A 24438-nucleotide genomic window follows, 5' to 3' on the forward strand; every position below is an offset into this window, starting at 1 on the left:
CTAAGAGGGATACAAAAGACCCTTAACTCTGTTTTACTGAATATGGCACATTTGGGTTTACTTGAGTTGTTTTTAAAGCTTAATTATTACAAGTATTACACTATAATATTTTTGCCTAAACTTAAAATTAGATGTCATTTGTTTAACTGCAAAAATTTGAACTCCTTACATAAAGTTTGAGATTCTTTTATTTTTCATTGTTTCTATGTAAATTGTAGGATAACCCTTTTGTATGCAGTATTTTAAAGGAAATTAAATTGCAAGAAGAATATAATATATTGGCCTAGAAAAGAAAAATACAAACTATCTGAGTTGGTGGCATTGCCTGTTTAGTGACAAGGTAACAGACCATATATAAAGTGATTACCTGGCTTACTTTTCTTAACAGGCCATTTCTACACCAAATCTCACTTGCTGAGTAAATATATCTTATAAATATTTCACTTAATATAAGTAGTTGCTGGCACAAGTCCCAAGTCAGAATTAATTATCAATTTGCTCATTATTTTGTTAGTGTTAGGATACTTTACTAATTATTTAAAAAGCTGCTTACAGACTATAGCAGTTACTTTCTTGTTTCTGGTACTAAACATGTGATCAGAAGCAGCAGATAGAAAGAGAGGGCTTGGGCTGGAGAGATGGCTTAGCGGTTAAGCACTTGCCTGTGAAGCCTAAGGACCCCAGTTCGAGGCTTGGTTCCCCAGGTCCCACGTTAGCCAGATGCACAAGGGGGCGCACACGTCTGGAGTTCGTATGCAGAGGCTGGAAGCCCTGGCACGCCCATTCTCTCTCTCTCCCTCTATCTGTCTTTCTCTCTGTGTCTGTCACTCTCAAATAAATAAATTTAAAAAAAAAATAAAAAAAAAAGAGAGGGCTTGTGGCTTACAGTTTCAAGGGCAAGTTTCATCATGGTGGGGAAAACCTGGCATGAGCAGGAAGCTGGCTCACATTGTCACATATCAGCTAGGAGGAAGCAGCAATAGTAGCTCCTAGATCTGGGCAAGGAGGCCTGGAATCCAAAATCCCAAGGCCTACCCCCAGTGACACACCTCCTCCAGCAAGGCTCCACAACTTTCCCAAATCACCACTATCAGGGGACCAAGTAATCAAACCATATGAGCCTATGGGAGACATGTCATTCAGACCATTACAATACCATTCTTGATGAAAAAGAAACAAACATGACAATGAATTAAGAAGTGAGGGCACCCCACCCTCTGTCCTATCTAATACAGCCACTGTTGATATTTCAAAATATTTCAGCCAGTATGAATTCAAATGGGAAAATCTCATTTCAGGTTCTGAGCAACATTCACACAGTCAGAGCCACATGGCAACCTAAAAAGCCCAAAACATGGACCTTTTCTCCCCAGGTAAGTCACCTGCTTGAGCATGTGGAATGAAAAATGAACCTCCCTTTACCTATGAAGCTGAGCACTTAGGATCTGGGATGAGACAACCAAAGAGTGGCATGGATAGCATAGCATATATGAGGTCAGATGTTCTGTGAAGACTTTGATAAAAGTATTCATGCTTCTGCTATAATTCCTATGAATCATCTCATTGAGTAGATTTCAGTGTTAGGAAGTGTCCCTTTGATGGAACATGAAAACAAGATTAAATTTAGGAAGTGAGGTGTTTTGTTTTGTTTTTGTAAATAACATCTTCCAGCTGTGCTAATGACAGTTGTGTTTTCCTCAGATAAAATCAAAGGTGACGCCTAGGGGACTGGCACATTACACCTGGCTGGAATGAGGTTAGGGTCAACCACTGAGTCAGTTTTAAGTAGAAGCTAGTGAGTCAAAGATGTCTTTATGTTCTTTTATAATATTAGTTGTCTGTGGTTTACTTTTTTCTACCTCCAAGGATTCATTGCTTTAGCATTTACTTCCCTCCCACAACTAACCCCCTGCCTTATATTACTGCCTCAGAGGATCTGAGAGCAAGATGGAGGGTCAGTGTGAGGGCACAGGCTGTGCTGGAGGCCCGACCACCTTATTGGCTATGAATGTGTACTCACTCATTTGTAGTATAACTCTTAAAAGTCAGTTTGTCCCCATGAGTACCCTGCCTCCAAGGAGAACTACTGCTTGTCTTCTGGCCCAGTACTTCACAATTCTGAGACTTTGTCTCCTTGTGAAATGTTGAGGGTTAGATCTTTTAATGTTTTCCCAGAATACGAAGATGAGCTGTCAAGAGGAATAGATAATAAGGATATGTTACTTTATTGAATGAAGTTAAGCATGTTATATACCAGGTATCTTTCCTATATTTATGGGGATTTACATGTTAAGAAGGAAGGTGTCCTCTGTTGGAACTGTAGCCATGGCTGGGCTGTGACATCTACCCTGTGGGCTGGGGTTTGAAGGAATAGCACTCAGGTAGAATGCAATTGTTATGAGGCTCCAAAGGTGTTAGAAGCACATAAGAGGGAGGAGTTCAATTTAGTTTTCTTTTTTTTTTTTTTATGCACAAGGAAGGTTTTATACAAGAGAAATTATACCTTGAAGAATGTGTAGGATTTTCTTGGCAAGAAAAGAGGATATAATTTTCCAGGGAGACCCAGTGAGATGAGTAAAAGGGGAAGGAATATTTACAAGGCAGGCATCATCAGGAGAGCTGAGCTTGGTCTTTGGCTTTGGTTCTGCTCATGAACAACAGTGGTTGACATAAATGTATTGTGGATACAGCAAGCTATTTTTAGGGGGTTGGATTTCAAGTAGGGTCTTGTTCTAGCCCATGCTGACCTGGAATTTGCTATGTAGTCTCAGGCTGGCCTCAAACTCACAGTGATCCTCCTACCTCAGCCTCCCCAGTACTGGGATTAAAGGCATGTGACGCCATACCTGGCCAAGCTGTTTTATAGCAGCTCTGGGGACCTACCTACTTATAGTACTTTTCCTATTAGCTACTGCTCTGAGCAAAAAGTAAATAATGATAAAGGTAATTTCCTTTAATAGAGAAGTTAAATGATTCTATTTCACATCATTGGCATGGGTGAATCCAATCCATCTACTTTCTCTTTCTTTGAAAGACCTCCCTATAATGCAAAGCATAATCCATTTGCAAATGCATGTGGCTAGAAGCCCCTGCCTGCTCTTTAGTTTTGTCTACAAGTTAGGTTTCTTATCATTTCAGGTTTCTGGCATCCTGCCATGCCTGCTTGATGGTGATTGTTTTATCAGGTCCAATTCTCCATCTCCAGACCTTGGAATATTATTTGAACTTGGAATTTCTTATATCCGAAACGTATGTCAAAGTTGAAAAATATTACTTTCTAATGCATTATTTAAAAGGAAAGTGTTAGAAGTATTTCTGTATTTACAAGCAAAATAATAGAGGATTTAGTAGTGACTGAATTTTAATCCTGAATAAATGAGAATAACAATGATGCTATTTTTTTCTGTGGCATTGTTTTATAATATGGCATTTAAAATAAAGGGAGATTTGTTTATACTTATGCCATTACTGAGCTTCAGTACTTTTTAAGAATTAACGTTCATAAAGGCTGGGACTTTGCAGATATGATAGAATGTACCAGAGTCATGCCAATACAGGGGTTGGTCACCTCTCTCCAGAATCTAAGTACTTAGCCTTGTAACTCACAGTTCTTATTAAGGAGCCTGGAAGAGTGGTAGTTGTACAAAGGTAACACCACAAACTTGGTTTAACTTACATCATATGAAACATTGAACCCTTGAGTCTGGGGCTATGCTGGTAACCCCACATCTCCATGTTCTAATAACAGCCTAAGAAATGTGTATAAACTTGACTTTGTGACTACTCAAAGAGCCTTGGCAGGGTGATCACATTAGTGGTATTGTGTCACTGTGCATTTCTTTTAAGACAAACTCAGATATGTATACTGCAGATGGGTAGGACAGGGAGAAGAGCAGGTCCCCAAAGTAAACAGTGACCTCTGGCAATTAACAGGAAAGGGTATGACTCTCTGAGCAAAGAGGTCTTTGACTGATTTCTGCATTGTCTCCCTGTGAAACAAAGTTTCATAATGTCATTAGTATCTTTTGACTTGTGATCAGTCCACAAAATGTTTAGAGCACTGAAGACACAATGGCAACAACTACCCATCATCAGGTGTAAGGGTCCTACGAAAGCAATTGTGACAAAATGTGATTGTCATTTGAAGTACCACCTGTAACATCTGACCTGCAAGGCAAGTAAGACCACAGTGTTTCATTTTGTTCTTGTAAAGGATGGCTTAGCCCCTAGAGTGAACACTAACGGTTCCTTCCAAAAGACCTGGAACATGCTTATAAATTGATGAAAGATAGGTTAACCCTTAAATTGTACACTTAGTGTGTTCCTTTCAGAAGATCTGGAATATGCTTATAAATCTGACTAGTTCAGACACTGTTCCAATCATTTGTTTTATTTCCTAGTCAACTGGTGAACGAGGAGAGTTAAGTTGTGGCTGGGTGTTCCTTAAGCTTTTCGATGCTAGTGGAGTTCCTATTCCAGCAAAGTAAGTAGGGTGTATGTTCCTTATATATGAGTAATTATATAGAAATGTTCTAGAGACTGGACACCTCTCGTGTGTTCTGTTAGAATATCAGCAAGTTTCATGGGGAGGGCGTTCTGTGTTGTGTTCAGGGTTATTTAAGGTAGTACATGAAAACAGTACCCACATTCTCATTCTAGGCAGGAAAAAAAAATGACCTATAAAGTTGGTGTTTTAAAGATGTTTGCACTGGCTGTCTGTTGAGAATGTTCAGTCAGGAGTTCCTATGGTACTCGCACACTTTGCCATGCAGAGAACACAGCCTAATTCTCTCCAGAGAGCTAGAAGCCAAGTCCTCCGAGATCCCCTGCCTTCCTTCTGGAACAGGCAGGTCACTGCAATCATAGACTAGTGCCAACAAATTCATACTGCAGCCTGGAAGCAAATGTTTGTGGTATGTATAGAAAAGACATCACCATCACCACTTCAGAAACTAGTAGGAAAAACTTAAAATGGGGAAACAAAGATCTAAGTCAAAGGATATAAGGAAGAGATTCACAGGAGAGATTCAGATGGGCAAAGAGAAGGCTGGATCATGACCAAGGTTCGAAGTGGAAAGTTCTAACATCCAGAGCTGTGGGCCAGGGATGCCTGTGTAATTGTGGGTGGGTTCCTTCATGTCGCCAGGCCTCCTTTTCCTTCATCTTTAATCTGGAGACGTAATTCCTATCCCAAAGTCTCATTGTGAATATTACTTTAGATAACACCCCCTGTGTGGCCTCCTTGCCCGGGACAGAGGTAAAAGTCCTGACAAGTAGTTGTCTGACATCACCCTAGGGAGAGAGGGGTGTGGTGGCTCACATCTGTTAATACCAGAGATGGAGGCAGGAAGATCAGAAGTTCAAGGTCATTCACAGCTACGTAGTGAGTTTGAGGGTAGACTGGACTACATGAGACCCCATCTCAATAAAAGGCTCACTGACAAATGAGACATAAAGAAAATTTATGTCATTGTACTAAAAGTATTTTACTGCTGCCTCCAATATTCGCAAATGCTGTGGCGTGGACCCATTGTAGTATGTTTTCTCTTACAGAACTTATGAGCTCTTCTTGAATGGTGGTGCTCCGCATGAAAAAGGTGTTGACGTGGACCCTTCAGTACCCCGCAGAGGTACAGCTCTTCTCTGTTACCTTTTCTTAGTTGGCTTCGTGTCACTGTGGCAATCAAAAGAAAAAAAGAAAGGTTTGTTTTGGCTCCAAGTTTCAGAGATTTTAGCCCAGGGTTCCTTGGCCCTTTTGCTTCAGATATGTGGTGACATGGTAACTCACGGTGAATTGTGCTGCCAGGGAGGCCTGTTTACCCCATGGTGGCTGGTGAGCAAAGAGAGAGGAGGTTGGCCACACTGTCCCTTTCATGTGCACGTCCCCTGTGACCTAAATTCATCCCAGTAGACCCCCACCTGTTAAAGGCTCTACTACTACCAGTAGTACCACAAGCTGGAGACCAAGCCTTTGACACATGAGGCTTTTGAGTGGCACCCAGATCCAAAGCTAGACCTTCCTTTCCTTGAAGATGAGACAAACAGAAGACCCCTCAGAGAAGGTAGTGAGATTCTAACGAGCATAGTATTTTTCACTTGGATTCACAGTTTCTTTTTTAAAATTTTTATTTATATTTTTAAAATTTTTTTGAGGTAGGGTTTCACCATAGCCCAGGCCGACCTGGAATTCACTATGTAGTCTCAGGCTGGCCTTAAACTCACGGCAATCCTCCTACCTCTGCCTCCCAAGTGCTGGAATTAAAGGTATATGCCACCATGCCTGGCCACAGTTTCTTTTTTATTTAAAGTGTTTTCATTTATTTATTTGCAAACAGAGAGAGAGAATGAGTATACCAGGGCCTTTTACCACTGCCAACAAATTTCAAATATATGTGCCACCTTGTGCATCTGACTTTATGTGGGCAGTAGGGAGTTGAACCCAAGTCATGAGGCTTTGCAAGCAAGTGCTTTTAACTGCTAAGCCATCACTCCAGCCCCATATTCACAATTTCAATGTGTCATTGATATTAAAATTATTACTCTAATCCATGCTTAATTTTGGTAGTACATGTGAGACTTGTGTAGGAAATCATGAAGACTCTGACTTAGTTCCTTTCACTGAACACTGGCCGATACTGTGATGGATACAGAATGAGCAAAAAAGACTAACTCAGAGATTGCCCATTGCTAGTTCCAAAGATGCAGACATTTGAAGCTGTGCTGTTCATGCCAGGTTGCTGGCCAAGAGGTCAGAATGCCTCTCAGTGTCCTTTACCTGGCTCTATGCTATAGAATGGGAACTAGAGAAGGAGGCAGCTGTAGGCCCTTCTTTGTAGAGCCCCACACCTGCCAGACATGCTATGTCCTTGTGCTCCTCCGCCAGCACTGTTCTTGCCCGGTGATCCAGGCCCTTCACAGCAGCTGCCGCCACACAGTCTCTCCCCTTTCAGAGCAGGAGAGGGAGGCAGGAGCTGTTGGTTCTGTCTGGATCCAGACGTGTTTTCTCAGTTCCTCTTCTTCATGCCAGTGTCCAGCCCTCCCGGGGCCCACATGTGTTCATGTCACACTTCACCTTTCCAGAGGCTCATTGAGCGCATATGGGTGGCTCCTGCCTTTTATACTGCCCAGCACAACCACTTGTAGCTGCTTGTTAAATATTTGCTTTAGTGTACATGGTCCCAAGCTCTTCAACTTTTTACATTGATTTCTGGTGTCTTTAAAGCACAGGGTGGTGTTTTCCATCAGATGATAGCCATGCGGAGGCAGCCTCAACTTCTAGTGAAACTGAGGTCTGTGAACAGGAGATCAAGAACCATCCTCAGGTAGGTAGCTACCCTTACCACCCCAAGGATCATGGGAACACCCCACTTAGTCATCTTTTGTCAGTTATTTTTTTTTTTTACTTCTTTAGTTACTTTTCCAAAAGTATGATGGAAAAATGGGATAGCAATAAAAATTATACTCATTTCTTTGGATGTACCTCCTACATTCACATCAGTTCAAATGATAGATGTCATCATACATAGGTGAGGCACTCTTTAATAAGTGGAGCTGCCCAGTGCATGATCGTATCCTCAGGGAACTGTCTCATTTTAATGTCAGATTTATTAGTGCTTAATTTACTTATAGTAAAATATACCCTTTTAATTTGCAGTTCTTAGAGTTTTGACAAATTTCTGTAATTATGGAAGAGCCTCCACAGTCAAGACAGAAAACATTTCACTCTAAAATATTACCTCATGTCCTTTTGAGGTCATCTCCCACCCCAACCCCAAGCAGCCACTTGTTTATTTTCTGCCCCCAAAGTTTTACATTTTCCAGACCATCATAAATGGAGACATGTAATATGTAGACCTGGAGTGTAGCTTCTCAGCACAACACACTGAAGGCTCATCCATGATCTGTTCATAACTTTTCCTTTTCATTCTGAATAGCACTGTGTTTGATGAATATACCACAGTGTGTCATACTAGTTTGCCTAGATCTGAGAAATGGTAAACAAAGCTGCTTCAAATATTTGTAAACATTGTTTTTATACAAAGATGTAAATTTACATTTCTTATGAGTAAAAATAGGAATAGAATTCCTGGGTCATCTGGTGTTGGGTTAACTTTAAAAGAAACAGACTGTTGTCCAAAATAACTGTACCTTTTATTTACATTGTCACTAGCAAGGTATGAGGGTTTCAACTATATATTCAACTATGTGTGTGTGTGTGTGTGTGTGTGTGTGTGTGTGTGTGTGTATGTATTTAGAGAGAGAGAAAGCATATGTGTTCCAAGGCTTTCTGCCACTAAAAATGAACTTCAGACATATGCACCACTTTGTGCATCTGGCTTTATGTGGGTACTGGGCAATCAAATCCAGGCCATCAGACTTTACAAGCAAGCACCTTTAACCACTGAGCAATCTCTCCAGCTCTAGGTTACTCTATATTCTATTTTTTTTAATTTTTAAATTTTTATTAACATTTTCCATGATTATAAAAAAAATATCCCATGGTAAGTCCCTCCCTCCCCACCCCCACACTTTCCCCTTTGAAATTCCATTCTCCATCATATTACCTCCCCATCTCAATCATTGTCTTTACATATATACAATGTCAACCTATTAAGTATCCTCCTCCCTTCCATTCTCTTCCCTTTATGTCTCCTTTTTAACTTACTGGCCTCTGCTACCAAGTATTTTCCTTCTCACGCAGAAGCCCAATCATCTGTAGCTAGGATCCACATATGAGAGAGAACATATGGCGCTTGGCTTTCTGGGTCTGGGTTACCTCACTTAGTAGAATCCTTTCCAGGTCCATCCATTTTTCTGCAAATTTCATAACTTCATTTCTCTTTACTGCTGAGTAGAACTCCATTGTATAAATGTGCCACATCTTCATTATCCACTCATTAGTTGAGGGACATCTAGGCTGGTTCCATTTCCCAGCTGTTATAAATTGAGCAGCAATAAACATGGTAGAGCGTGTACTTCTAAGGAAATGAGATGAGTCCTTTGGATATATGCCTAGGAGTGCTATAGCTGGGTCATATGGTAGATCAATCTTTAGCTGTTTTAGGAACCTCCCCACTGTTTTTCACAATGGCTGGACCAGATTGCATTCCCATCAGCAGTGTAGAAGGGTTCCTCTTTTTCCACATCCCCGCCAGCATTTATGATCATTTGTTTTCATGATGGTGGCCAATCTGACAGGAGTGAGATGGAATCTCAATGTAGTTTTAATCTGCATTTCCCTGATGACTAGTGACGTAGAATATTTTTGTAGATGCTTATATGCCATTCGTATTTCTTCCTTTGAGAACGCTCTATTTAGCTCCATAGCCCATTTTTTGATTGGCTTGTTTGATTCCTTATTATTTAACTTTTTGAGTTCTTTGTATATCCTAGATATTAATCCTCTATCAGATATATAGCTGGCGAAGATTTTTTCCCATTCTGTAGGTTGTACTCTATATTCTTGACAGTACTTGGTATTAGCTTTTTTTTTTTTTTTTTTTTTTTCCGAGGTAGGGTCTCACTCCAGCCCAGACTGACCTGGACTGGAATTCACTTTGTAGTCTCAGAGTGGCCTTGAACTCATGGTGATCCCTCCTAACTGTGCTTCCCAAGTGCTGAGATTAAAGGCATATGCCACCATGCCTGGTTTATCTCTCTCTCTCTCTCTCTCTCTCTCTCTCTCTCTCTCTTTTTTCTGTTTAGGCCATTCTAAAAACTGAGTAGTGAGTTCCTGCAGTGGTTTCAATTTGCATTTTCTTCAGGAAGAAAATACAATTGTGAAATTCCAGAACTACAATTTCTTACTCTGTGCCCTGTAGTTATTTAACCATTTCCCAGGCTCTCAAACTTAAACAAAACAGTATTAGCCCCACAATGCTATAGTAAAATTTAATAGAATGAAAGCATGTGAAACACTTAGCCTTTTTTATAATGCACAGTACATACAAAAACAGTAGTGTTCACTATGATTGCTTATGAGTGTAATTATTTTATGTATAGATAAATGCAAATGATAGGCCAGGGTTTGTTCAAATGAAGAAGCATGGTTGGGCTGTTAAGATCAGATCATTTAAATAGACTTTGAAGACTTGGAAGGAGGTGACGATGGGAACATGTGGAGAACAGGACCCGAGGGATGGAAGAGCACAGTGTGGGGCAGAGCCTGCTGCAATGGACTGTATGCCAAGACCTGCCCCTTGCTCGCAGATCATCGTGAAGTAGGGAGGTGAAAGAAGACTTGGCATACCCATGGGCATGGCAGCTTTTCTTTTATTATTATTATTATTATTGACATGTTCTGTAATTGTAGACAATAAACCATGATAATTCTCTCCCTTCCCCCACTTTCCCCTTTGAAAGTCCACTCTCTGTCATAGCCCCTCCCCCTCTCAATCAGTCTTTCTCTTATTTTGATGTCATCATCTTTTCCTCCAATTATGATGGTCTTGTGTAGGTAGTGTCAGGCACTTTGAGGTCATGGATATCCAGGTCATTTTGTGTCTGGAGGAGCATACTGTAAGGAGTCCTACCCTTCCTTTGGCTCTTACATGCTTTCTGCCACCTCTTCTGCAATGGACCCTGAGCCTTGGAAGGTGTGATAGAGATATTTCAGTGCTGAACACTCCACTGTCACATCTTCTCAGCACTATGGTGCATTTTGAGTCATCCCAGAAATCATTGCCATCTGAAAAGAGAAGCTTCTATAACCAAAAGTGAGAGTGGCATTATGAACATTAAGAGAAGTACTTACTGGGCAGTTTGGTGAGCATAATGTATGCATTTATCCTGGCACCAGCAGACATTACACCCCTAGGGTTTATGACTTCCCCATCATAGGTTTTTCAGTATCAAGCATGTATTCCCTCCAGTGGAGTGGGCCTCCAGTCCAATTAGAGACCAGTCAGTTTCCCCCATAACAAATATGCTACTATTGCACCCATTGGCTCATTTGGCCTAGTTGGCCAAACTTAAGACTTGCAGTGTCTACTGTGGTTTATCTTCACTGGTGATTTCTCTCTTTCCCATTGAACTGCATGCAGTGTAGCTCTTCTCAGCTTTCTATCAGCTGGTCTACATGGAGGAGGTTTTCAGCTCAGCTCCAGCAGGAGTTCATGGCAGCTTTTCTCAGTTGAGGTTGTCCTCTCAGTTTAAATATTGTTTGTTCTAATCTCTAATGCTAAAATGCACTTTATAATTATACCAATAACAGATCAACCTTTCAACAACCATTAATAATGTGCTCATGGATCTTATTTATTCTTGGCTTTTATTTCTCCCTCCTGGGTGTTCATGAGGCCTCTACATTCCTGTTTTGAGAGGTGGGGGAGAGAAGGACAATCTTTCCTTAGGAAAAAAAATGTTCTTTTTCAAAATGAGGGGAAAACTTGCAGCACAGTAGCAGCCTTTGTAAGAAAAAAGCCAAATCTGGCCTGGCTTCATTCCGCCTACTTGTGCAGCTGCCCCCTACTCACCTGTGGATGTGCCTTCTGGAGTCACAGAACAGAGGTCTTCTTGCTGAGCAGCTGAGGATACTTCTCCAGGGCTTTGTTCCTGCTGTTCCTGACATCCTTGCTTTGTCCTAGTGTGGGCACTTTGCTTCTCAGAGCCATAGACTTTAGGACTGCCTTGTCATTGCCACTCTGTTTCCAGTGACCCTGAAGTGTATTGGTTGGGAACCCTACTGGTATAGCCCAGGCACAGGCTGCGCTCATAGAAACCAGGCTGAGAACCTGCTGAAGCCAGAGGATGGGGTGTGAGGGTCATGGTACATGCCCAGGCTGTAGGTTCAGAGTGAGAGGCCGGACACCAGCAGATGAGCTTTAGGGCATCAATGCACTGAGCCTGTGCATCCCAGGGGTAGAGAAAGGCTGGCCTGATCTTTCCAGAATTCTTTCTCCTCTGACTTCTCCTTCTGTGGGTGATAGAAGAAGCAACAGCCTCCTCCTCTCCCTCCAACGTATGCCCTCCTCCAGCCCTGTCCTCCCTTGCTTACCAACTTCTCCTTTGTTAACCACATTTCCCTGCTCAATGATTAAAGATGGGGGAGGGCTCTATTACTCTGGGGGATGCACAACAGTGGAGGGTCACAAGCAAGAAGCCTAGTTCAAGATTGTATTAGTGCCCATTTTCCCCCAGGTCCCTGGCTATTTGGCTTCATGTGCTTCATTCTCCTGGCCAGAAGTCTTGCTTGTGCATGTCCTATGGGCATCTGGAAACTTATGAAAATGTGAATGAGTCACTATAGACCTACCTCCTGTACCAGGAAAGCACTGAGGTCCTTCACCCTGGGCTCCACAATCTCTGCCTGTGTTCGTGACTGCAGATCACTGCTTCAGCTCTACCAACACTTGTCTTTCTAACCTTGGTACTTTTTCCCAGAGGGGCTTAACTTGCATCAATTTGACCACAGGAACACTTGTAAGGCCTCAAGGAGGGATAACTCTGAATTAAGCCTTTCAGTGCTCTGAATGCTGAGAAAACTGGTCTGTATCAGTGGTCTGTGTATATGCTTGTATAGCTTTGCTGTTAATTTATTTTCCTTTGCCTCTTTGATGTATCCTATCTTTTTTTTCTGTTTTACTTACATTATGTTGTTGAAAATGAATGAACTAAGAGTCTTATTGTCTGAGGTCCATTCATTCCATTACAGCATTTCTACCCATGCTGGTCTATATGGAAGGCTAAAGAGAGGCAAATTCTCACTCCTTTATTCAGCTCAGCTAGCTTTTAGTAGCCCACAACTTTCTGGTAATTTTAGGTTTGGAAAACCAGGAGCTGTCTCTAAAGAAAAGAAAGAAAATGAGGCAGCACTGCCTCATGTAGTGGAAAGGTGCCGGAAGGAAAGGAGTGCCCACAGTAAGGGAGCACCAATGCCTTCCAGACAGATGAAGTGGGCAGATCTGTAAGAAAAAGGGAAGGCCAGATGAAAGGAAGGAAGGTCCCACCCCTTCCCCTGGCAAAATCAATGGCTGGTCTTCAGCATAAGCCCTGGACTTAGGCATGGCACAGGAACACTGACCATGTAGGTCATGAAGCAGAGGACAGGGTAGAGAGCAGCCCTTGGAGTCACAGGGCAGCCTGATAGGGTATGCTGGCATCACAGCAGCTTAAATGGTTCTCAGCAGCCAATCCATGAACTCTAACCCAGCTCCTTACAAAGTCAGAATATGAGCAAGTTCTAAGGACAAAGAGTATGTATGAATGTAAATGTGGAAGCCAGCTTGGCCTGCAGTCTTAATGTTTCTGGGAATTCCAGATTAGACAGCGGCCAGATAGCATCTAATTCCATGAAACTAATTACTGTGGAGTCCTTTGTTCTTGTATCAGCCCAGGGACCACATTCATTCTTCTTTTTCCAGCCAGCTGGAAACCTGAATTTTACCTTCATTTTTCCTTCTAAAATTCTCTAGAAATTAAGATAAAGGATCAATTTATAAAAATTAAGGTTTTTTCTGTAACTTTTGAGTTATGCATTTCCTGACTCTGAAGTAAGTCTCTTATCAACAGTATATAGTTGGGTTTTGTTTTTTAATCAGTTCTGCCAATGAACATCTTTTGATTAGGATATTTTAATCCATTTACATTTAATATAATTGGTTATAGGGAATGCCATTCTTTGGGCCTTTTTGTTACTTGTATTATGTGTCTTATGACTTATTTTTCCTTCATTTTCTCCCTTTCTATTTTCCTTAGTGTTTGACTTTTTTTTAATGCCAACATATTTTTATTCCATTTTTATTTCCTTTTGTGTATATTCTGTAGATATCTTCTTTGTGTTTACCATGGGAATTATATATCACATCCCAAAGTTATAATAATATAATTTAAATTGATACCAACCTAACTTCAAAATTGAATTGTTTTCTGGTTTTGAGTCTTTACCATATGCCAGGCACTGTACAATGACCTCACTGTCATCCTTTCAATAATCTGAAATGCAGGTAGCACTCTGCATTCTACAAATAAGGAAAGGAGAGTCATTACTCCACAGTCTCACAGCTAGAAAGTGGTATAGTTGGGATCCAATCCAGGTCTGTCATGCCTCCCATGTCCCACCCAGCCCATGAGCAGGGTGAGCTGGCATTTCCTCTGTACCCACCACAGGGGTGTGGCAGCCACATACCTTTGTTCAAGCTTATGGCTCACTAGTCCATTTCATTCCAAAACACTTAATTGATGACTTTTATTTTTATTTGACATTTATCATGGGCATAAATGCTAGCATGCAAGCACAGGAAAGCAACACAGAGTCAAGACTTGGAAGTATACCTCTAAAACACAAGCCATCTGAAGTTTAATGTGACTAACTGCAGGGGAGGATTTTCCTTTAAGTTATAAAAATGTTTTACAACAATGAAGCAAAACTTGGGACTGTTAATTCAAATATTCATTCATATATTATGATCTATACAATACCCCAAAAGAATACTGCAAGTTGGATTGGAGAAGTTTGCTTAATAAACATATTTTTTCTTCTGTTAGTCTGTTGCCAGAAACACTGATTGGGAGTATGTGCTCCACTCACTTGTTGTTATTTTATCGACAAATTCTTGGAGATGTGCTCCTGAGAGACAGGGCGAATCTGCAAAGCGCTGGTAAGGAGTCATGGCTATTTCCTCATGTGGGTTAATGTTCCATTCCTTGAAGATATGTGCCTCATGCCAACCTGATTTCTGCCTATAAACAGACATCTGGAGTAAAATATTAGAATAGCATCAACATATTACTTCAGGTGCAAAGCATTGAGCTTTGTGAGCTCAAATATATATCCAGTTCTTTAAAAGAAACTCATTTTTAATTCTGGAGATTTTAAATTTTGGCCTCACATGTAATCACATTTTTACTTTCCAGTCTTTGAATAATATGTTTTGTTTTGTTTTTTTTATTTTTCCTTATGCAGTATGTATGTCTCTTTGGGGAAAGAAACAAAAATCACCCTAAGTATTTTACAGTTTAGTATAATGTATTAGTTACAAATTAGTGAGTTAAAGTAAGGGGTATTATAATTTCTATGTACTATTTTTATTCTTACAGTTTCTTTTGACTTTGAATGCTTTTCCCAAATAAAATGTTTAAAAACATTATTTAGAAAACTTAATAAGCTGCCATATATAAATGAGCTTACTAAGAGAAATGCATGTGCTATAATAATTTCCCTACAAAATGAAAGTTGGATATCACCTGGACTTAAGAAATCAGTATCTAGATATGTGCTCTCTGCTGTGTGTCATCTCACATCTCACACTGTCATTGTGTGATGTGTGGGACAGGCACATTTATCCCCACCCTAATGGAGCACTCAACTGATGCAGTATTTGGGGCCCAGGGAAGGATTAAATTCCATAAAGATGCAATAGTTCCCAGGAAGAATAAGGATCCAGAGGTAAGGCTAGCAAGAAGCCCCAAGCCAAAAAGAAGTTCTCCCCCTTCAGGTAAGGGAGATGGAGAAAGTCTCTATCACATAGGGAAAAGTCTGGATACGCGCGTGCACACACACACACATGCACCCATGTCAAAGTCTTGCCCATAGGTAACTGGAATAAACGGAACTCAAAGTCAGAGCAGCACAGAAATTTCCCAAGAAATTGTTTGTTTTTTTTAAAATTTATTTATTTATTTGAGAGCGACAGACACAGAGGGAAAGACAGATAGAGGGAGAGAGAGAATGGGCGCGCCAGGGCTTCCAGCCTCTGCAAACGAACTCCAGACGCGTGCGCCCCCTTGTGCATCTGGCTAACGTGGGACCTGGGGAACTGAGCCTCGAACCGGGGTCCTTAGGCTTCACAGGCAAGTGCTTAACCACTAAGCCATCTCTCCAGCCCAAGAAATAGTTTTAACAATAGGGGAGGACAGTTTACCTCTGTAACTGCCACTTGCTTTTAAGTTTATTTTGGTGACTCTAGAAGAGCTTTATGAATAATGACAGGCAGGGCTTAAAACAGATAAGGCTTACTGGTTGTTCCTATAGGTAAAGTGGTTATTCAGGATTGTTCTCCACTGAGGGCACAGAATTGTGAAAGATATTTGTCCTTGCCATTTCAGAAATACCTGCTATGGTTTGAATTTGCTTTTTTCAAACTTCAGGGATTGTCATTGTGGTGGTATAAAGGGAAGGGGACTTTGATAGGTGACTAGGCTGTCCCCTTGGATGGGATTAGTTGCTCTTCTAGAAGGACTTGATGGAGGGAATTTATCTTGCCTGTCTTTCTGCCTTTTTCCATGTGAACATAGCATTCTCTTCGACAAAAGACACAGTATGGTCATCTCATGAACCCCAAAAGCCCACGTCTTGGTCTGACTTCCTTGCCTCTAGAACTGTGAGGTAGATGTTTCTACCTGGGAACTTCCGGGCTCAAGTGATCTGGTACAGCAGCACAAATAGACTAAGACTCATCCTTGTGGGTGTGCTTCCTTGCATAGGCTCTTGTGTGTGTTATTATTGTAAAATATCAGTGCCTGTCTACACAGTAGTCAGTCATGTGGCCAGAATCTCCAGTTATAAATTCCTTCCAGTTTTATCCACCACCATCTGCTGGCTCTAGACACAGCCTGGGGTCCTTCCAAGTGCTGGTGGACTGGACCAGATCAGAGGAGGTGCCTCTGCCTCCTTTCCCTTGGGACTGTCTGGCTCCTGCACAGCCTTTCAAGAGCAGGACTACCTCACTGGAAGGTCCTTACACTGTACCATAGCCATGAGAAGAAAGAGGTAAAAATATGAAAGAAAAAATAAGAAACTAGACTTAATTTCATAGTCTCTGTGTTCAGAGCCACTTTATTCCTTATCTGAGAAATGTCATCTATGTGACATAAGACTCACTTTAGAACTCTTTGGCATAAGGTATAGGGACAGGGGCTCCGGAGGATAGCTTTGAACCATTATTGACTTTAAAGTATGTAAAGGGTGTTATCAGCAAATCATTTGGCATAATAATTGCAATCAAAATGGATATGTTGACATGTAGTACAGTGAAGAAAGAATGAAGTTTACGTACATTCTTCCTGTTCTGTGTTTCAGATCTCATTAGTCATCCAGTGCTGGCCACCTTCCCTGTGCTCTTGGAGCAGCCGGATGTAATGGACGCCCTCAGGGTAGGCATACTCCAAGATGGGGTCTGAGGTCCTCACTTGCTCTTAGCTTGTTTTTTTTTGTTGTTGTTGTTGTTTTATTTTTTGTTTTAAAATAAAATGATGTCTCTTGGTCCCTGTCCACTATCCACTAACTCAGTTTCATCATTCTGACCGTAGTGTGAATACTTCTTCCCTGACCCAGTGGGCAGGTGGCATGTCTGCTGAGTACACCCTTGCTCTCTGCTGCCTTTCATTCCTGTACTCCAGATGGTGGCTGACAGAGCAAAACTGCAGCATGGTCTGCTCCATCAACCAGCTGAGTTTTCACAAGAGAGTCAGTACATGGATACCATCTTGAATTTAACTCCTCAGATACTGTGCTGCCTGAAAAAGCAGCTAGATATTAGAATGAATAAATCTGAAATCTCCAATATTCAGCTAACCAAATTTCTGAAATCACTGTCTCATGTGGCTCAACGTACCACATCAAGGTCAGCAAATACAAAAGGCCTGTACCCATGTGGGAGAGGTGATGGACAGCATGGCCAGTGCTGGGGAGGAGGACTGTCCAGGGCCTTGGAGAGTCAGTGAAGGCAACAAGTGAGGACCAGGACCCTGACTTGTTAATGATGTCCTGGGTGAGATGGGCCTGACAAAAAGCAAAAGCCACAAAGGAGTTTGTCTGCTGAGAGGGTGACAACATTGCAGTGGGAGGAACAGCAGCCACAAGCATCTTCAGGCAGGAAGGAATGTTGCGGAGAAGAGGTGGCACTCTGTTAGCATGCTGGGTGTAAATGAGGCACCAAAGATGAAGGCCAGAGGCTCAGTGTGCTGGGGAGGGGAGGAGGGGCCGGGTACAAGGAAGCTTCACTGGAGGCTGACTCCTCATGCCATGCAGAGGTCAAACAGTGCATGTGCAGGGTTAGGTATCCCTGTCAGAGAAGACTTCTACTAAGAGGGAAATCTTAGTGTCCCAGCAGGCAGGTGTAGGGATCACACAAGGTCCTATTTGCAGGACTTAGAAGGAAACTCCAGAACAATTTTATGGATTTGAGAGAAAACAGTAGAGCAGACAACCTAGAGTTCTCAGCAGCTACAAGGAGGGAGATGAAGAGAGAGAGCTGCTCTCAAGAAAGCAGGCAGCTGGGCCTTTAATCCCAGCACTCAGGAGGCCGAGGTAGGAGGAGCACTGTAAATTTGAGGACACCCTGAGATTACATAATGAATTCTAGGTCAGCCTGAGCTAGAGTGAGATCCTACCTTAAAAAAACAAAACATAAAGGAAGTAGACAGGCTTAGCAATGGAAGTCCATGAGCATTGGCATGACATGGGGTGTTTTTTTCAGAAAGAGGGAGAATGTCTGAGTGTCAGCAAACAGACTCAGGATTATGACCAGTGTCAGGAGAAGGGAGATGGAAAGGAAAGAGTTACATCTTTAATGGAGTAACAAGACACCTTGGAGGACAATTGTGATAGGCACACAGGCCTTGAGCATGGCAATTGTATTCTGTCTTTCTGAGCCAACCAAGGAAATATAACTTTATTTAACTTTATTATTATTTGGTTTAGACTTATAGCCAGCTAGGGGTTACTCTGGGCTGCCTAGAACTCAAGATGTATAAAATTGGAAGGCATAATAAATCACTGTGTTTACTGTCCTCTATATGCCTTCTTGTTTTATTAGCTTGGGCCAGGAATGAATGATAATAGTACTAATTGCTGTCATTTGTTAGCTTTGGACCAGCTCACATCCCCTGCCATTGGTTCATCTTGAGCCTTGCAACTGGTTACAAATACTTGCAGATCTTTGAAACTTGCCAAAGGGCCAGTATTGGCATTTTTTAGCCTAGTTATGGAAGGTCAGAGCTTTAAAACAAGATAAAAGTATCTTAAAATTTTCCCATTTTAGTATTTGAAATATGTCTCCTTTAAAAAAGTCTTTAATGTGCTACCTGAAAAGGGTGTTACCACCACGGACCCTGCCCTGTGTCTCAGGATGCTGGCATGTTGGTACTCACGTTTCAGATGGTGCTTGGGAGGTAGATGGCTGTCATACATACATACACTTGTGCCTGTGAGAAGACCTCTGGATCATGGATTATTTTATCTGTATTCTCCCCAGTGAATTATTTGTATGATTAACAATAAAAACTAGTACTATTCTCATAAGCCTTCTATTCCTGGCCAAGTGTACAATTTAGGCTGGGCTAGGTTGTAGTGGGGTGACCAACACAGGTTTGTTTCTCACTTGTGGTACCTATCCATCATGTTCCAGTAGAAGACCCTGACCCCCACCCCCACTCCATAGTTTCCCAAGGGTGCAGGCTGGCTGGGGCCTCACTATCTCGTGGAATCATCTGGAATGTGTAGCCTCCTCTGCTGCCATTCACTCATTCAGGAAAAGGTAGATTATCCTTGGGTTTTCCACTGCCTTGGTCCCAAGGGGCTAGACCATTTCTGCTTTTACTTCATTGGCCAGAAGCAATCATGTGGTCTGCTTAATTTGAAATGAGCTGGAAGATGGACTTCTGTTTGTTGCAGGGGAAGAAGTAGATCTTGGTGAGATAGCACTGACCCCACACATGCTTTCAATCCCACCAATTTACTCACATGAAACCATGCTTGCTGCTGACTCAATGAAAGATAACATGGGGTCTTCATGCTTAACTTCAAAAACAAACTTTACCAATCTAATTTGCTAAGTGATAGTCACATTAAGCTAGATTATCTTTTAAAGTTTACATTATGAAGTGTGACCCTCCTAGCTTTTACTTAGCTTGGCCCAGTTTGTGACTAGCATTTCATATATATATATATATATGTAAATTTTTTTGGTTTTCTGAGGTGGGGTCTTGCTGTAGCTCAGGCTGACCTGGAATTTACTTTGTAGTCTCTGGATGGCCTTGAACTCATGGTGATCCTTCTACTTTTGCCTTGCAAGTGCTGGGGATTAAAGGTATGCACCACCACTCCCAGCAGCATTTTAATAATAATGATGTCACCTGGCCTGTGTAGCAAACTCTCTGGCTTTATAAGAGTTCTCTCTAAGACCTGAGGGACTTACAGGCAAAGGTACAAGTTAATAGGGTGAGACACCACAATCCTACAAGCAGAAATAACCATGAAAGTGCTGAGACTGTCTGATGGCCAGCTCACCAGTGCACCCTTGTTGCATGGAGAATTGCCTTCTTACTGGAAAGGACTGATGCTCTCATATCACCCATGAAGTCAGGCACCTACAGATCTATACAACACAGGTCCTCAAACTCCCTGTATGATGGAGAAGGGCCTTGAACTCCTGCTCCTCCTTTCTTCCCCCACCAAGTATGGGGATGACAGGTGTGTGCCACCACACCTGATTTTATGCAGCACTGGAGATCAAAACCAAGGCGTGTTTTCTATTTGTGTTGCTGTCTTACCACGGATGCTCATGACTTTCCATCGTGCAGGCACCATGTCTGCACTTGGCATGCATGTGTTAGTTTCACCACTCTTCTTAGCAAATTGGTTTTGGCTTCTAATAACCATGGGATTTTGTGGAATCTTTCCCAGGTAAATCTACCCAGTCAGGCTGGTTCTGGATTGCTGGCAATAGATGCCTGACTCCAGTGTCACTTCTTGCACGTGTTGGTTCTGGGCAATGTTTCTAACCCTGCCCATAGGGTTAATTACAGAGTAAAGTGGCAGAGCTGTTGCAAGGACTTGTGAACACTCTGACTAATATGATATTTCTGTTTGCTTTTATAGAGTTCCTGGGCTGAAAAAGAAAGCACCCTGAAAAGATCGGAGAAGGTAATTTGTCCACAGTGAACTGAAGACTTGCAGAGCTGTTCACGAATGCATTGTATAATGCCTTTGTTTAGTTAAGACAGCCATGGAACAATCCTGCTTACTCAGATAAACTGTGCCATTATGATGGCAAAGACACACTCTAAGAAGTTTTTTGTTTGTTTCTTTCTCAATATGCAAAGGAAGCCATGCTCAGGACAGTCATATCAGATTCTGAATTTTTTTAAAAAAACAAAAACCTCCATCTCTCAACACCCATATCACATAAGAAAGAGGGAAAACAAGATTGGTGTGTGTGGTATGAATCCGTTGAATGAAAGGCCAAGCTTCTGCTTGTGTTGCCAGAGTCATGGTTAGACTTGGATGAGGCTGACCTTGACCAGTGCAGTGGCCTGACTGTCAAATCCAGCACCCAGCACATTTTCTGTGATGGGCCAAGAAGTGACAGTTTTGAGCTGGAGGACTTGTGCTCTCCACCACAGTGATGTAACTCAGCTGTTAAGTGTATAAAGGGCTAAGGAGGTTGTGTTTCTGTAACACTTACTTACATAAAAAGAGGCCTTTGGTTTGCCAGTTCATGATTTAAGTGTTAAAAGACAAGAAACATGGGAGGACAAAAACTAAATATCCTGAAAACTGGGGGGAGATTATTAATACTATATGTTGATTTGAGCTTCTGTTTGACCAGTAATATGTGAAGTTTGCCAAAAATTTTTACAGGTCCTGTGTTTTTCTAGTACAGTAGTGGACAAGGTGCGGGGCCTCAGGCCTGTAGAAGCTGCCACTATGCGTGCGGTGTGCCTGAGGTGCTGTCCATGTGAGGACCCTACTGTGTTTAGATACTTCTGCCCTCAGTCTACTGTGCCCACTGAGATTTTCACCAGCCTGTTGGCACCAGGACTTGGTGGGTCCTGTTGATATTGTACTACTCTTATTATCTGAGGGTCTGACACCATTAGGTCTGATGGACCTTTCACTCCTCACCCAGGCATTGCTGGAAGCAAGCCAACAGTACTTCTTCCTTTTTTTTTTTTAGAGGTATGGTCTCACTCTAGCTCAGGCTGGCCTGGAATTCACTATGTAGTCTCACAGTGGCCTCAAACTCACGGTGATCCTCCTACCTCTGCCTTCCAAGTGCTAGGATTAAAGACATGTGCCACCACTCCCGGCTCAGATCTGTACTTCTTGAGCCTCCCTTCCCTGGATCCCATGTAGGATTTGACAGTTATCTATGACAGGCAGTAACCAAGCCAAGGTGACGGCTGGGTTTGAATGGTGCTTTAGTTATATTCACTTGGATTCAGACCTTGTCACAAGAATAGATGCAGTATTCTGGTCTCTGTGACGTAATGTGTGATTCTCTCAGTGGAGCTAGGAGATACCTGGTCTCAAGGAGCCACTTAGAGGCTCTTGATGAGAACCACGCAGCTCCACTCCATGGGTACTGTCACTTCCACTGGCCCAGGTCACCTTCAGCTAGCAGTTCATAAGGGTTTGTATTTTGGGTATAATGGCGTGGGTCCATTCATAGTTCTTTGTGGTGTTGCTGTTTTCCCAGAGAGACAAGGAGCTCCTGAAGGCCAAGTTCCTCCTGGTCTACCATGACTGCGTGCTCCCTCTGCTGCACTCCACACTGCTGCCCCCATTCCGGTGGGCAGAAGAAGAGACCGAGGCTGCTCGGTGGAAGGTCATCGCTGACTTCCTCAAGCAAAGCCGAGAGAACGGTGGCTCCTTGAAGGCTCTGCTGTCACCAGACGGGGTTCATTCACCTTTCGACCTTTCAGAGCAGACCTATGACTTCTTGGGAGAAATAAGGAAGAACTTATCCTGATGGGGGCTGGGCCCTCAGCTTCACCCTGGTACTGGGGAGCCTTCCATGTGGATTTGAATCAAATGACAGCCAAAAGAACTGACTGGCTACAACCTAAGTCCTATTCTTTTTTTATTCAAATTCTATTTTTAAAGAAATATCTAATAATTTGAGTGTGTTTAAAACAATAAAATAGATTTTTATAAGGAATACTCTTATATCTGTTTGATTTTTTTCAAAAACCAACTACTTATTTCCAGTTAAAGGTATAGATGTCTATAAAAGCAAGTTTTTGCTCTTTAAAAATATTTATTTATTCATTTATTTATTTATTTACTTAAGAGAGAAAGAGGCAGAGAGAGAAAATGGGCACACCAGGACCTCTAGCCACTGCAGACAAACTCCGGATGCCTGCACTACCTTGTGCATCTGGCTTATGTGGGTTCTGGGCAATCAAATCTGGGTTCTTAGGCTTTTGTAGGCAGATACCTTAACCACCACTAAGCCATCTCTCCAGCCTCTTATTTTTGTTTTTCAAGGTAGGTTCTCACTCTAGCCCAGGCTGACCTGGAATTCACTATGTAGCCTCAGGCTGGCCTCAAATTCACAGTTACCCTCCTACCTCTGCCTCCCAAGTGCTGGGATTAAAGGTATGCAATACTGCACCTATTCTAAAAGCATAATTTTTATCAACAGCTAAAGTTATGATTATTCAAGAAAGTGAAAAGACAATCCACAGGATGGGAGAAGGTATTTCCAGGTCTTGTATCTGATAGCAGGTTAGTAGCCAAGGGCTGGGGTGTAGCTCAGTGGTAGTAGGTCCTTGTCGAGCACATACAAGGCCCTGGGGTCTACCCAGCACTAAGACAGCAAGAGTTTGGTATGCATTATGTATAAATATTACTAATCTTAATATAATTTGAGAAACTTAAGTGTATGGTTAATCATTCAGTTCAGTCTGATATTGGAATGTGTGTTACCCTGATTTAGATACCCAAGCAGAATCATCTTGGTCTTTTCAAATCAATCTAGTAAGTGCTAATGAGGTCTTGTTGCATTTTGAATAGACTTGTGATTGCTGTAAAATGTCTCCAGCCTTTATTGTTGGTGACTCACAGCACCTGGCATCACTTGGGTGCTTATTGGGTGCATGGCAGTGCAGCATTATTGTCAGTTAACTTAGTTAATAACAGGTAGTCTCAGCTGGCATCGACTTAGTGCCTGTGTGATTGGCAGTGTTCTGAGCTAGCTCAGTGGTACTCATAGCTTCTGTAAAAGTGGGCACTGCTTTATTCTGTGTCACAGTTGAGGAGACAGGCCAGGTGACTTATATAATTTGCCTTAGGCCAGAGCTAGTCAGTGGCACAGTTGATACACAGTGCTATGCTAATTTCCTACTACCTAGGACGTTGCCTCACATCAGTGCAAACCTTAAAGAATTACATGTTCTGGTAGAACTCTTGTTACTGCCCAGTCGTTGCCTTTTGCAATGTGTTAAATAAACCTATAAAAGAAAAACATGTACAAATAAAATTTGAGGGCTAGGAAGATGGCTCAGAAGTGAAAGGCACTTGATTGCAAAGCCAGCCTGAGTTCAATTCTGCAGTACCACATGCAGCCAGATGTGGTGCATGCATCTGGAGTGGCATGTGCAGATGTGCACACACGCAGTCTCTCTCATGAATAAAAATATTTTTTAAAGTTACAAGACTATTTAAAGAAGGGTATAAATGAACTAGGGTGAATTTAAGGTAAAGTCCCATCAAAT

The 24438-nt window shown here is 42.0% G+C and overlaps 1 protein-coding gene across 2 annotated transcripts in view; it reads left to right on the top strand.

The window, feature by feature from the left end:
* Nphp1 (nephrocystin 1) overlaps positions 1 to 22880 on the top strand; it is an 84056-nt gene extending 61176 nt beyond the window's left edge. For both annotated transcript variants that reach the window (XM_045148218.1, XM_045148219.1), the window contains exons 12-20: positions 1299 to 1373; positions 3139 to 3249; positions 4401 to 4483; positions 5554 to 5630; positions 7223 to 7322; positions 14485 to 14597; positions 17018 to 17091; positions 20819 to 20863; positions 22419 to 22880. In XM_045148218.1, coding sequence (XP_045004153.1) covers positions 1299 to 1373; positions 3139 to 3249; positions 4401 to 4483; positions 5554 to 5630; positions 7223 to 7322; positions 14485 to 14597; positions 17018 to 17091; positions 20819 to 20863; positions 22419 to 22691 — 951 coding nt within the window. In that variant the 3' untranslated portion in view covers positions 22692 to 22880. The remainder of the gene's footprint in view (positions 1 to 1298; positions 1374 to 3138; positions 3250 to 4400; positions 4484 to 5553; positions 5631 to 7222; positions 7323 to 14484; positions 14598 to 17017; positions 17092 to 20818; positions 20864 to 22418) is intronic.
* The last annotated feature ends 1558 nt before the right edge of the window (positions 22881 to 24438 follow it).

This window comes from Jaculus jaculus, chromosome 4 (assembly GCF_020740685.1).
Source record: "Jaculus jaculus isolate mJacJac1 chromosome 4, mJacJac1.mat.Y.cur, whole genome shotgun sequence".
Taxonomy (NCBI): Eukaryota; Metazoa; Chordata; class Mammalia; order Rodentia; family Dipodidae; genus Jaculus; species Jaculus jaculus.